Source organism: Elephantulus edwardii, unplaced genomic scaffold (genome assembly GCF_000299155.1).
Source record: "Elephantulus edwardii isolate Elephantulus edwardi_28Jun2011 unplaced genomic scaffold, EleEdw1.0 scaffold00019, whole genome shotgun sequence".
Classification (NCBI taxonomy): domain Eukaryota; kingdom Metazoa; phylum Chordata; class Mammalia; order Macroscelidea; family Macroscelididae; genus Elephantulus; species Elephantulus edwardii.
Window position 1 is genome coordinate 3,618,523 of NW_006399769.1, and position 14,660 is coordinate 3,633,182.

Consider the following 14,660-nt stretch of genomic DNA (forward strand, 5'->3'; position numbering starts at 1 on the left):
TATGACAGTTGAGAAACTAAGTGATATGTTGCTTTGAGAAAATCAAAGGACAAACGACAAAGTTTAAGAAAGCCAAGATGTCATTTTGATGACTAATGTACACTCGATTCAATCATACTCTTTTCAATCATTTCATATGCATGAGAAAACTGGCTCCTGAGAAAGGATGAGAGAATGAAAATGGACACTTTTGAACTGTGGCACTGATGGAGAACTTTAAACGTACTGTGGATGGTCAAAAGAATGAACAAGCCAGTCTTAGAAGAAATACTATCAGAATGGTACTTGGAAGTGACACTTGGATTTGGTTGGTTTGGATACATCATCTGGAAAGAACAATCTCTAGGAACAGGAATCATGTTTGGTAAAGCAGAGGGTCAGGAAAAACAAGGAGAATCCTCGATGAGGTGGATTGAACAATAGTCCTTGAAGGGTTCAAACGTAACAACTGCCAGGAAGACAGTGCAGGACAACATTCTGTCCGGTTATATGCAAGGTCCCCATGAGGTGGATCCAACCTCAATTAAAAAGAAGTTTCCCTCACCTGCTATTTTGTAACTCTTGTCTCCTTTTACACACGTCATAATTTTAGTTTTAGGTTTTTGGGGTTCTTTTATTCTTAGTATTCATGATCACTGGTTACAATATGCAGTTTTTGCTTTTTACTTTTTTTTTTTGCTAGACAGTAACAATCACAAAAGCGAGGACTTTGTGTACTACATCCCCAGCATCTGACTTAGTGTATGGTATATACCAGATGTTCAAAACATTTGGTGAATAAATTAATGAGTAAATGAACACAGTCCATTTGCCTCTTTCACTGCACCAAGTAAAGACATCTAAAAACATTGAGTATGGACATATATTTTTTAAATTCATTTCCTTCCACTGGATTTTAGCTCTATAGTGAAGGGACTATGGCTGTCATATTTATTAATATTTACATGGTCTTCACAATTACTTGCTATGCATCAGAGTTGGACAATGACTAAGGATGACAGAAGAAGAATCAATGCCTTTGAGTTGTGGAGCTGCAGAAGAGTCTTGAACATACCATCGGCCATCCAGAAAACAAGTAAGTCTGTCTTAGAGAGGATGATACCAACTTTCTCCTTGGAGGCTAGGAGTTTGAAGCTCTATCTAACATACTTTGGGCACATGGCTGGGAGAGACCAGTCCTTGGAGAAGGAGATCCTGCTTGGAAGGGAGAACAGTGATGGAGAGGAAGACCCCAGATGAGATGGATTGATACAGTAACTGGGGCAAACGAGGGTGGTTGTGTCAGAGTCAGTGAGACTGGTCCAGGACAGGGCAGGCTTCAGAGCTGCTGTAAATAGGATTGCTATGAGTCGCAGGTGACGCGATGGGACATAGCAACAACAATTTAGCAGGCAGCATACTGTAGGTTAATCAGAAATAGTAAATAGTAGTTCTTGGATTTAATTAAGTGGGGGGAGAGGAGAGGAGTGTGATGTGTGGGTTTATTGCTCAAAATTACTTTCCTAGGCCTTTGCCTTCGACTTTCACCACACGGCTGGGTAGGAACATGGAAATAGGGTATGATAGTCTATCCACGAGGAACTGGAAAGTTTGACCATTCTACCAGATTTAAATTGAGCAAGTTTAGCAGCAGAACTTGGAAACCTCACTATCAGCAAGGAAGAAGAAGCAGAGATGTAGTAAACATCCTCTGGGATCAGGGATGTCTGTGTCAATCAGACCAAGACTCCATGACAGCATGAAGAGCCACAGCACAGACAGAACCAGAGACCAACATGAGACAGAGCAGACCCCAGACCACTGCCTCCCAGAGCCAGAGTCAGCCCAAGCTGCTGGAGGAGCAGGGGTGGTGGGGAGACTCCATAATGCCAGGACTAAGAGAGCTTTGTAACAGTAGCCTACAGCTACAAGTGCTAAAGGGCCCAGGAGCACACCTAAGAAACTGACTTAGAAACTGTATCCTGTTGCCATTCTGACTGTGTCCTGTTTCTTCTCTAATAAGCCCCAAAATCAGGAGTATAGTTCTGAGAAGTCTGTATAGCTGTTCCAGCAGATTTCAGATTCACTGGAGGAATAGTAGTATTGGTGCTGGAATCAAGAGAGGTAGGTGTGTAGGAGCCTGAGGTCTGACTTCCTGGAAACTGGTTTGGCACTTGTATGTTCTTGATGGAGACTGTTTCCCTTTGTGGAATTACGGTTGTTGTGTGTCATTGAGTCAGAACTGACTCATAGCTGATTCTCCAGAAAGTTTTCAGAGGTGGTTAATCCCATGAGAGAAGACTGGCTACTCTTTTCCTGCAAAGCAGTTGGTGAATTCAAACCATGTGCCTTTGGGATTGCAGCACAGCTTCTTACCACTGGACCAAATGCAGTCATCCCCATGTAGATCACGTCCTTTACAAGGAGAGGGGGAAAAGAGAAGTAGATTAGAAAGAAAAGGGGGAAATGAGGTGACAGAAAGGTGGAAAGGAGGAGGAAAAGAAACACTTTTTTTTCTGTAAGAAAGAGTAAGATCTTTTCCTACAGCATTTTCTAAAATGAGTTCAGGTAATTAAAACATTTTTATAATATAGGTTATATTAATTAATTATGGAAAGTGATAGAGATTATTAATATATGATAGTGATAAGTTTTCTTATAAAGTACATATTAGTAGGTGAATACTGGGAGTTGATGAAAAAAAATAAGAAAAGTAAATAATAGCACAGAGGGCATTTGATGGGGGCAAATGTGAATGTGTCGTGTCATGGAAACACGTGAGGTCTGGAGACTTCGGGGGTGGAAGAGGCAAGGAATGGGAATCAGGCTTCCTGGCTGTCACCAGGCCCTGTCTTAACCTGGCAGGGTTGTTTTGGACAAATGAAATTATTGCCTTCCCTGCCCATAATATCCCAAAAGAAGAGAGAACATCCTTCACTTGATACAGTAAACTGTAGAAATGCATTGTAGAAACAGCTGTGTTTATAAAATGTAAGCAATTTCACATGTAAGGGATTCTTAGGAGGCCAGGGACAGTATTGTTAATGTCTCAGTCAAGCAGAGTGACTTATGTCGTAAGTGGGCATTTCTTTTCTAGCCAGCTGTTCAGCCAAAGCATTGCTACTGTGAACACCCTTCCTGCTTTCTTTCAGCTTTCCTGTCATCCCAAGCACCAGAGCAACAAGCTAGTCAGCGGCAGGTAAGGGAGAAGGCCTAGTCCCAAAGCTAAAGGCATGGTGATGACAATACTATTTGCTTGTCTTGTTTTATTCTCTTCAGAGGGTCAAGGACTGCAGCCTTCAGTATGGATTGAGGCTCAATGTAAAGAAGACAAAGATTCTCACCACTGGACCAATTTGGTAGCGTCAGGATGGATGGCTAAGAGATTGAGATTGTTCACAGCTTCAGTTTGCTCGGCTCCAGGAAATAAAAAAATGTATTGTGATGGGAAAGTCTGCTGTTAAGGACCTCTCTAAAGTACTCAAGAGCAACAGTGTCTCTCTGGAGACTAAGGTGCACCTGATATAGGCCATGGCCTTTGCAATCACTTGCTATGCATCAGAGAGTTGGACAATGACTAGGGAGGATAGAAGGAGAATTGATGCCTTTGAGCTGTGGTGCTGGAGAAGAGTATTGAATGTACCCTGGACTGCCAAGAAAACAAACAGATTAATCCTCGAGAGGGTTAAACCAGGCTGCTCCTTGGAGGCAAGGATTCTGGGGCTTCATCTGACATACTCTGGACATGTTTTAAGGAGAGACAGGTCCTTGGAGAGGGACATCATGCTTGGTAGGGTGGAGAGACAGCGCAGGAGGGGAAGACCCTCTATGAGGTGGATTGATTCAGTGACTGGGGTAATCGGGGTGGGTATGTCAGAGGCAATGTGATTGGCACAGGATAGAGCAGGGTTCAGGGCTGTTGCACATAGTGTCGCTATGAGTCGCAAACGCCTCAACAGCACATAACAACAACAACAACAATAGGAGAAGACTCCCAAGCCAAAGGTGGGTGACTGTACTCCGTAACCGTCAGGCCTGCCTTTAATTGTTTTTGGTGAAACATTCTTCTAGGTCATGTAACCCTGGTATGTCCACTTGCTGTACAGTGGTAACTCGTGGTTGCTGTGAAGCTGAACACCGTGACACTGACGAGTCAAATGCAAGAATGGTTACCCATGGTGGACAGTGTTTGGTGAAGCTCCCGGACTAAAACAAGCTTAGAAGCAGGAGTGGCATCCACTTCCACAATAGCTTGCCTCTGGAAACACTATGAACCTGGAGAAAGGATGAAAGTTATACAGATGTCCAGGACTTTCATTTATAGTGTCACTATTACTTGCCTAGAACTCGATGGCATTTAATAACAACAGCAATAGAAGAGGATGGGGACCCACACAGAGCTCCATCCCAGGAAATACTCGTGTGCTGCCCTTTCTCACAAGGAGAGCAGTAGATTCCAGGTCCTGTTCTCTTGGTGGTAGCCCTTTGGCCCTTGCCTCAACCCAGCTGATTACCCATAATCTTCATGTTCAGTGGTGACAAGAACAAAACTGAGAGAATGAAGAAATGAGTGTTCAAAAGAAGACAAAAAGAGGAAGGAGTGTGGAAAGGGAGAGAGTGAGGAAGAGGAGGGACAAGAGACAGATACAGTGAGAGGACCAGTGCACTCACCGCTTTCAAGATGCTCACAGCCTCCTTGCTGAGCCAGACGGGGTACAACACATCATCGTGGAGGATGGATTCAAAGAGGTCGTCCTCATTGTCAGCTTCAAACGGGGGCTGTCCAGCCATCATCTCATACATCAGCACCCCCAGGGCCCACCAGTCCACTGAAGGGCCATACTCCAACTCCTGGAGGATCTGTTTAAGAGACAATATTGTTAGAGGAGGGATGGCCTGCGGTGTGTACGAAGAGCCACTGAAACCCCATTGAACTTTTACCACAAACCCATCCTCCCCGCCAAAGCCAGGTGCCTGTGCCAAGTGCCCATGGATAAAATAACAGCCTAATTAATCATCTGCCTCTCTAACTTGCTCCTCACACAGGACAGAGGCCCACGCGCACACACACGTTAGCTTCTAAATCAACAATTTCAGTAGAAATTGAGTTTAGGAAACACTACATTGGAGGCCAACTACAGTAAGTCTGCCATGTCTCCTCTAGTGAAGACACTGCTTTCTTTTATATAAGCATCAGATAAAGTACCAGACTTGCATTTTTAGTTTAGTTTTAGATATAGAGCTAGAGAGAGAGAGCTAGAGAGAGAGCTAGAGAGAGAGAGAGAGAATATAATTGTTTAAAACTAAAATCAGAGTCAGGGCACAAGATACAGACTAAGACATACACATAAGCTGAGTGCTGCATGTTCTGGTCTTCTACCATGCACTCATGTCAGTGCATGCTTGCTGAGCAGAGAGGAGAGCAGAATTAGGTTCAGATTTCATATTTAACAAGATTAATTAAGGTGGAAAATCTTTAAAATTACTATCAAACAAAAAAAAATCTATGTAATTGGAAACTGACAATAAATCTAGGCTTTCTAATCTCCAGGTGAATATGTGGCAGACCAAGGATGTATGTTTGTCTCTGAAGAGAAATAAATGTTCACCTGTTTCCAAGGCTAAGAAAGATACTAAAGTGGTGTTCCTATTCAATGATATTTCCCCCTATTACGTAGGCCAATCGTGGTAACGGGTACCCATGGTGGACAGTGTTGGCTGGAGCTTCCCGACTAAATCAATCCTGGAAGCAGGAGTGGCATCCACTTCCAAAATGGCTTGCCTCCGGAAACTCTATGTACGAACAGTGCTCAGGCTGTTCGTTCATAGGTTCGCTATGACTCGTCTACGACTCGACGGCATTAAACAACAACAACAACAACAACAACAACAACAACAACAACCTAGGCCACTGTTAGGAATAGTCTTGCCCAAAAAACATGGGCAAGAGTATCTGGGATGACCTTTCTAGGTTGCTCCCAGATCTATATAGCTATAAATACTTCCATAAAGTGAGGCTGTAGAGAAGAAGTGAAGTTGGAATGAATGTTCTAAAAGAGAGTCTACTCCAAGGAATGTCGAAGGAGAGCCAAAGAATGCAGCCATTCCCTCTGGCTCCCGGAGAGCACCTCAATCAGAATGAGCTCTCAGGGATCCAGGCAAGGATTCAGCTCAGTTCTCTGATTTCAAAATGGCCTTGAGCATCTTTCTGTGGTTTACTCACAGTACCCTTAGAGAGATTACCAGTTGTTTGGGGTAAGTAAAAAGACTCTTGAAAACAACAAAAACAAAACAATAAAGTAGAAGCATATTGAAAAAGTGTAAAAATAAAGCATGCTTAGGAATTTGGAACCAAAAGAAATGTGAAAAGATTCAGAAAAAGACATTTTTTGTGTGTTGAAAAGCAAAAAGTGATTTTTAAGGACTAAACTGTTCTTCATCCAAGTCATAGTATTTACCACTACTTTGTACGGATACAAAAGATGATTGATGGATAAGGAAGCCTGAAGAAGAACTGATGCCTCTGAATTACGGTGTCAGAACATTGAATATACTACGAGCTGCCACAAAAAATGAACACAACTGTCTTGGAACAATCAGAATGCTCCTTAGAAGCAAAGATGACCATTTGTTGAAGACATTGCCATTTCCCCATTTGATAGGTTTTATTTCCTTCTCAAATATCAGTTGACAATAGATAGCTAGGTCCATTCCTGAGTTCTCGATTCTGTCCCATTCTATGTGTCTCTCATTGTACTAATAGTGACATCCAATTCCTAAACAACATGCTTCCAGAAACTCTATGAACTTTGATAAATGTGCATAGTTATAGAAAGGCTTCAGAACTTTTATTCAGAGGATCACTATGAGTCGTGTTCGACTCGATGGCAATCAACAACCAACAGCTGTGTGGTAGGTTTTGAGGTCAGGAAGTGCTATGCCTCCCACTTTATTTTTGTTTCTCAGAAGTGTTTTGCTTATTTGAGGTCCCTTTCCTCCAAATAAACTTGACAATTTCCCTTTCGATCTTCTTGAAAAAGGAATTTGGTATCTGTATTGCGATTACATTGAACATGTAGATTGCTTTTGGCAGGACAGTAATTTTCACAACACTGAGTTTTCCTATTGGGAGGTACTGGAAAGCATTATGCTAAGTGAACTAACTCAGTCCCTTAAGGAAAAATATTGTGTAAGACCATTATTGTAGAATGAGTACGAGGATCCAAGGAGGGGACGGGGTGGGAGCAGAGGGCTGAGGAAGGGGGAGGGCAGCAATAATCATAGGGTCACACAATTTGATGGGTGGAGGGAGGCGGGGGTGGAGGAAATGGGAAAGATCTGGTGTGAAAACAATGTGTAAAAACTTTGCAAATAAGCCAGTATAAAAAAAAAGGAAAAAAAGAAGCAAAGATGACAAGACTTTAACTCATTCCTAAATTCCCCTAGTCCCTGCAGAGGAACACTACGGCTGGCAAGGTAGGATCAGTAAAAAAAGCAGCTCTCTGATGAGATGGATTGGCATAGCAGCTCCAACAGTGGGCTCCAATAGCCTATTGTGAGGATGGTACAGAAGGGGCAATGTTTTGTTATGTTTTGTCTTGGCTTATTGTACATGGGGTCACTGTGCATCAGACCTGACTTGGTAGCACCTACTAGCAATGGGCTTGGTTAATACCTGTGTTTTCAGCTGAGTGGGGAGTGCATGAGTCTGAAAGGTGCAGAGCTAAAGATTCCATTATCCAGAAATGTCAGTAGTAACTCAGCTCTATTTCAAAGTCAAAGCCAGCTCTTTCCTCCAACTTGAAAGATTTAGTACTCCATCCTAGCTGAATACGGTTCCCACCATTTTCTACTTCAAGATCCTTGCTATGACTTCAAGGTCTTTGCTCTTCTGGATTTTATCAGGTATGGTACTATTCCTCCCTCCCCTTCCTTTAAAACCTTAGAACCTTTGCCTGTTCCCACGATTTGTGGGCACTATCCACATTCTATCATGTTCTTAGTTATCTTTTCATGGGTAACTGACTCCCCAGAGTATCTGTAAATGACCAGAAGACAGAGGCTCTAATATTGTGAGTCCACCAATGTGCCAAACTCCGTTTTACTCAGGAGACAGCCAGCTGACTGTGACTGGTTAGCATGTGTGTATATATCTTAGTGTCTGTTTCCCACTGGGCTCAGGGGGCAGAGTGCACCAAGGTGGTTCCCTTCCACCTTCCACTTGGGCAGGTGGGACAGGCTGGGTTCTGTGCCTTTAGGCTGTGGTGGGAAAGCAGCTTTGTGTTCACAGACAGGATAGCGCTGTGGAAACGTCAGAGTGGCCCTGCCTATTGTTCCCTTGGCCCACTCTTTTCTGGTTTTGGGTGGCATCTTTTGTCAAATCCTTTCTAGGCTTGGCCCTAATTATCTGCTTCCTAATCACCTTGACAGTGATGGAGCTGGAGAGAAGGGCAAGGTATCACACGCCATGGGAGGAGGGCACCTGGTGAGACAGCCAACGTCTCCAGAGGGTCAGAGTCAGGGTAAGAGAGGAGGTGGGGGTGCTGGGCAGGATGACACCACTCACCAGGGCCAGCCACATCTTGGGAGCAGGGTTTGGGTGTGGAGGAAAGCAAGGGGTGCAGTGAAAACTAGCTAGAGGACATGTGGTGGGAAGAGAAGCATTAGGGAAGAGCTAATGCCTCAGAAGTATCTTCCCACCCCTCCTATCTGAATAGAGGGCTATGCTCTCTCAAGCATTTCCATGCTATAATCTCATTAGATTCTTCAGTTTGTATAGAGCAGACAGAAATTGTAGGCTCTAAAATGTTTTTAACTTCATCAAGGTGCCATGGAGACATTTGGGGTCAAGTCTGACCTCATTCAACCTAACAACAATGTTGAGGATGATGAGAGCCACAGGCCTGCTGGTGGATGATGTGTGATCTCTTGCTTGTTTTTGGTAGTTCACCAGGTTGAAGTTATTTATGTGTAGGTCACTGACATTTTATTTTATGGTTTCTGAACTTTATGTCATCACTTGAAAGACTTAACCCATTTCTTAGTCATAAAATCATATGGTTCCCCTAACAATCTTCACCTTAGAGACTTAAATCTTTGGCATTTGTTGTGATGCAGGTTATGGCTCCTACTTTATATCCAGTTGTTTTGTAAGTTGTCACAATATCATATATTGAATAGTTTATTTCTTTCTTCTGATGGGATATTCCACCTATACCCAATACTGTTACAAGATTTTCACATGTATTTGGATTTGTTTCTGTATTCTTTATTTGATAAAAGCATGCCTAGAAGTGAAAGCAATTAAACGTTGGGCTACTAATCAAAAGATTGGTGGTTCAAATATACCTACATGCGGGATAGAATGGCAATACAACAATGACCATAAACAGTTTTAGTCAGAAAACAGTGTTGTTCATTGCAAGTCTCATCACTGGGTGACCTTTCATGAAAGTTGTGTGGCTGGTGTTTTATGCACCATGAAGTATCATCTTTGCATGTGCTGGAGTCTTAACTACAGCCCTAGACTATCAACTCTATGACTATGGTAAAAATGTTCTGTTGATAAAAATGACTGAGGAGAATGGTGGGGGGAAAATTGAAAGCCACTATCAATTCTGACTCATAGTGACTGGTTCACATTTCTCTTGTAGAGTAGCTGGTGGGTTCAATCCGCCAACTTTTTGGTTAGCACCTGAATACTTTAACCACTTTACCTTGAGGATTCCTTATGCTAAGAAAAATCCACCCCAGTGTCTTTCAGTCAATTCTGACTCCAGCAACCCTCCATTTCCAAAGCTGTAAATCTTTATACACTTGGTGGATTTGAGTTGCCCACTGGTCCATTATACAACCCAACCTATAACACACTAAATCCAAAGCAGGGCCTAATCGAGATAACCTGCTTTCATTTTGTTCTCTTTGAAGGGGGGATTCCTAGTGTGCTTGCTGAGGATACACACTTGTAGAATTCACTGTCTGAGCAGCCACTGGATTTCCAAGTTCATAAATTAAATGCGGGGAGGAGACGATGCATCTTTCTCCCTTTCAGCTGGCAATAGGATAGAAACACCAGAGAGCCGTGATCTTTGAGTCAGCAGCTCAGTTCCCTACAGACTACACCACCAGAGCTCCCTCTATTAGTAATGACAGATTCGAAACTGTGTTGTGGCTCTGGACTAGGACGGAGGAGGACTGCTCAATAAGGACCTGGCCAGACTTGGCCTGTTACTCTCAGCTTCATCTCCTGATGGAAAAACTGGCAGCCCTTTCACCTTTTTTTCCCATCCCCCCTTAAGTCCCTCTTGCTATTATTATTATTATTATTATTAAATTGATTCTGTGATTGGGGTGGTGGGAATGAGTGTGTTGAAGATGGTGAGATTGGCACAGGATAGAGCAGGGTTTAGGGCTCTTGTACATAGGGTTGCTATGAGTTGCAAGTGACTCGATCGCACGTAACAATAACTACTACTACTACTACTACTACTACTACTACTACTACTACTACTACTAGACATGCTCGGGCCAGGAAGCTCTTCACTGGCAGCGGCACCCATGACCCACTGCACCAAGTCTTACCTCAGGAGCAATGTAGTCCGGAGTCCCACAGAATGTGGTAGTGGTCACTCCATTCAGAATCCCTTCCTTGCACATCCCAAAGTCCGCCAGCTTGCAGTGACCTTCTGCATCTAGGAGGATATTGTCCAGTTTCAAATCCCTGCAAGAAAGACCAGAACCACATGGTTAACCTCGCACCAACTTCATTATGATTTCCTTGAGTTGGAAAAATGCGTGCATCCCAGGGAAATCTGCGCCAGAAAAGAAAAGTCCTTGAGGAGTCTTGGATCCACCTGTAGCAAACCTTAGTCAGAAGCTTTGTTCCATGTTGGTCAAGCCCCCCAAAAGAAGAGCTCAGTAGTCACAAGAACATATGAGGACTGCTGCTGTTTAAGAAAGTCAAAAGCTATTCATTGATGTCCTTCTAAATGCTAAAACTTCTATGAATTAATCATCGGAAAAACCATAATGCTGGGAAAGGTGGAGGGTTAGTGAAAGGAGAAAAGACCTTCAACAAAATGAATGGACATGGGACTCCCACAAGAGGGTTAAGCATGGTGGAGATTGTGGTGCTGGCACTGAACAGAGCAAGGTCCTAATGTGTTGGTCATAGGGCTGCTAGGAGTTGTAGTCAACTCTGTGGCATCTAACAACAATGATGATCCCTCATATACAGGAGAGTAGAAAAGCAACTTAATTTATCCCCATTTTCATCAGTTAAGATAGGGATGAGTGAGGGGATAAGACTGACACATTCAACAATAGCAATTCAGATAAAGCCACATGAGAGCTGAGTGACCCACGAATATTTGATGGTCTGCTCCACAGTCAGTCTTTTCTTTGATTTTTGAGTGCTGATACTGAGCTTATCCATTATCTCTTTTCAGAGATGTAGTCAATTCCTATGAAGTCCATTAAGTGAAGTTCATGTGTATAGTCCCTGTTATTTTTTTTTTTTAAGATATGTGTTGATGGACATTTGGGCTGTTTCTGTTTTATTGCCACTGTGATTAATGCTGCTATAAACATCAGTGTACAAATCTCCATTTTGTGGCTCAGTCCTATTTTCCTTGGGATATATTCCTAGCAGTGGAATAGCTTGGTCATGTGGCATTTCTATGTTAAGTTTTTTGAGGAAACACCAACTGCCATCCAGAGTGGCTGTACCTTTTTATAATCCCAGCAGCAGTGTATGTCTCTACATCAATAAACAAATGGATTGAGAAGTTGTGGTATATTCACACAATAAAATATTCTTTAGCACTCATGAGCTACAAAGTTGTAAAATACTATATAACATGGGAGAGGCTAGATAGCATTATGATGAGTGAACTAACTCAGTCTCATGAGGACAAGTACTGCATAAGACGGTCACTGTAAAAATAGAAGGACAACTACTAAGATATGGATAAAAGTCCAAAGGAGGAAGGAGAAGGGGACAGGGAATCTAATGGTGCAGAGGGAGGGAAATCAAGGGGTTTCAGAGTTTGGTGGGCAGAGGAAGGACCTGAAGGAATTAGGGTAAATCTAGTGGGTACCTAAAAAGATGGACGGGAGTGACAGTGATTATCAACGGTGATTAATTTTATAAAACCAGTGTATGTGAATGATCGTATAAAACACAATATAAATGAAGGAATGTGTGAGGTGTGACACACAATGTATATGAATGGAAATACAATGTATATGAAAATTACATACAAACCAATATAAAATAAAAAAAGGGTTTTGCATTGATCGCAAAATTCTATCATTTGATCAACAGCCTCATTTCTGTCACCAATGAACATTATATTTTGCAATTCCAAGTCTGCCTCTTTTGTTTCCAATTTTTGTATTCTACACACCAATTATTATTAAGGCATTTTGATTGCAAGTGTGATCAATTCCTCACAGCAAAAGTTGGTTGTTGTTATTGTTGTTGTGTACCGCTAAGCTGGAACCAACTGATGCTGACAGCTGATGCTCCAGTGAGTTTTCAAAGGCTATTAATTGCACAGGAAGAGATTGCCCGTGCTGCTCCTGTGGAGCAGCTGGTGGATTTGTAAATTTGAATGATATGCCTTTGGGATTACAGTGCAGTTTCTACCACTAGACCATCAGAGCTCCCTACCCAGCAAAAGGTGGTGGTTGCTGAGTACTGCAGAGTCAAAACTAACCTATAGCTGACACTTTGGCGGATTTTCAGAGGCAGTAAATCTCCCAGGAAGAGAGTGCCCATCCTCCCACAGAGCAACTGGTGGCCTCAAACCCTGTGCTTTGGGGATTGCAGCACAGCTTCTTGCCACTAGGCCACCACAGCTCCCTATTTCTTCCTCTCTGGCTTTAGTTGTTGGTGCATATTTAAATAATATGAACAGTCCTCCTTGTATACATATGGATGATATCCTATCACTCATAGCATAGTACTTTAGGATTGATCTTGAACTATTCTCTTTGATGATGATTGTAAACTCATTTCTCCTTCATTTGCCACTGAAGTGTGGCGGCAGAAAGCAAGGAACAGGCACTGTGATAACTTGGATGTGCAGAGTCCCAGTAGTTTGTGTAATGCCTGAGAGTGATGGGGCTCCATCCGGTTCAACTGTGACTGGTTGTACAGTTGGGGTCTGAAAAATGTGGAGCTCTGCATAGGAATTATGCTACTATCCAAGTCTGAATGCCCCAGATCTGGCCCTGAGGAAGGAACAGACTATGTGAACGGAAGTTCCCTGCTTGGACAATTTCTCCTTCGGCAGTTACTCTGCAGTGATAACCAAAAAATGAAACCCACTGTTAATGAATCAGTTACAGCTCAAGGCAACTGTCCATGGTGCTTCTGAGGCTGGACATTTTCATGGGAGGATACTGCCCCTTCTTCCTTCCCAGAGCAACTGGTAAATTTGTACCACTGACCTTCTGAGTATGCACCTGATGACACATTATCTGACACATTGGAGATCCTTACTCTGCAAAGAAGACCCAATTTCCAACTCTCAGAGGAGAGGGGCTTTCGCATTAGCCTGCTGGCGTCTAGACTTGAAATCCAGCCACTGTCAGGGTTCCAGGCCTGAGTACAAACAAGGGGCAGGAAGCACTTTCAGATCTGCCTGTCTTGCACCCAGAGACCCTGTTTCCTCTTAGAGCTGGGACTTCTTGAGAAAAAGCAAACATATCACATGTGCTGCTCTAAGTAAATGCTTGTGAACTATAGAAAGAACAGAGCACTCAACTAGATCTGGCTCCCTGGGACCAAGGCTCCCTGACTGCGAGTTCTGGTCACTGTGTCAACACTCAGCTCTGGCTGTGGGGTGACAACTGTGAGTGTCAATCCTTAGTTGTAGTTTTGGCAAAGTGATCCTACCAGTCTCAGCCATGGTCACTTAATTTGTCAAATTGGGATCATGATATATTCCTGTTCATCAGATGTTTTTTTTCCCCCCAATCGGTTTTCGTTCAGTCCCTCATACATGTTTTGTTGCTTAACAGTAACCACCACAGTATAACGCCATTAATTACACTGCCCATCAAAACCTCAATCTACTCTCCTTTTCCCTTCCCCTCCCCATCCATTCATCATCAGCTTCTTTTAAAGCTTTGAGGAGATAACATGCATGTAAAAATGGAAGGTCTTGAATATTGCTACACCCATTTGTTTCACGAAGACATTGATCGAGGGAACTGGGTGGTCTGTCTGTCTGCCCACTACCAAATGCTGAGTCAGTGGGAGACTGACTGTGTGGGCTTTGCTGTGTAACGTGCCGCCTCTTGGTCTAGCATTTAGGTTTGCATTTCCCAGGCCCTGATAGCCCACACAGTAATGAAGATAATAGTATCTGCAATCTTAGGAGTTAAAAAAATCACCTTCTTGTAATTAAGGTTTCCACGAGTTAAAGAACAGACTCTCCTGTGATTTGTGTAGAAATAGGGACATGAAGGTCTGAAACATGTTAAATGGTTTTGCTTTAAGGCAACTAAAGGGAAATAGGTAGAAACAGGACTGGAATTCAAGGCTCTGCTAAGAAAACTGGCCGCTATGCTACATGCCTCTACCTCCCCGGCCTAATGTTGGTTCAAAACCAGCAACCAATCCCAACTTTACAGAGTACCTCAAATGGTGTCCTTCACAAATACTGTATGGT

The 14,660-nt window shown here is 42.9% G+C and overlaps 1 protein-coding gene across 1 annotated transcript in view; it reads right to left on the reverse strand.

Moving 5' to 3' along the window:
- The window catches only part of PRKCE (protein kinase C, epsilon), a 762,004-nt gene that overhangs the window by 53,028 nt on the left and 694,316 nt on the right, over window positions 1–14,660 (reverse strand). The window contains exons 12-13 of the mRNA XM_006882308.1: window positions 10,561–10,699; window positions 4,651–4,839 (exon numbers count right to left, since the gene is read on the reverse strand). Coding sequence (XP_006882370.1) covers window positions 4,651–4,839; window positions 10,561–10,699 — 328 coding nt within the window. The remainder of the gene's footprint in view (window positions 1–4,650; window positions 4,840–10,560; window positions 10,700–14,660) is intronic.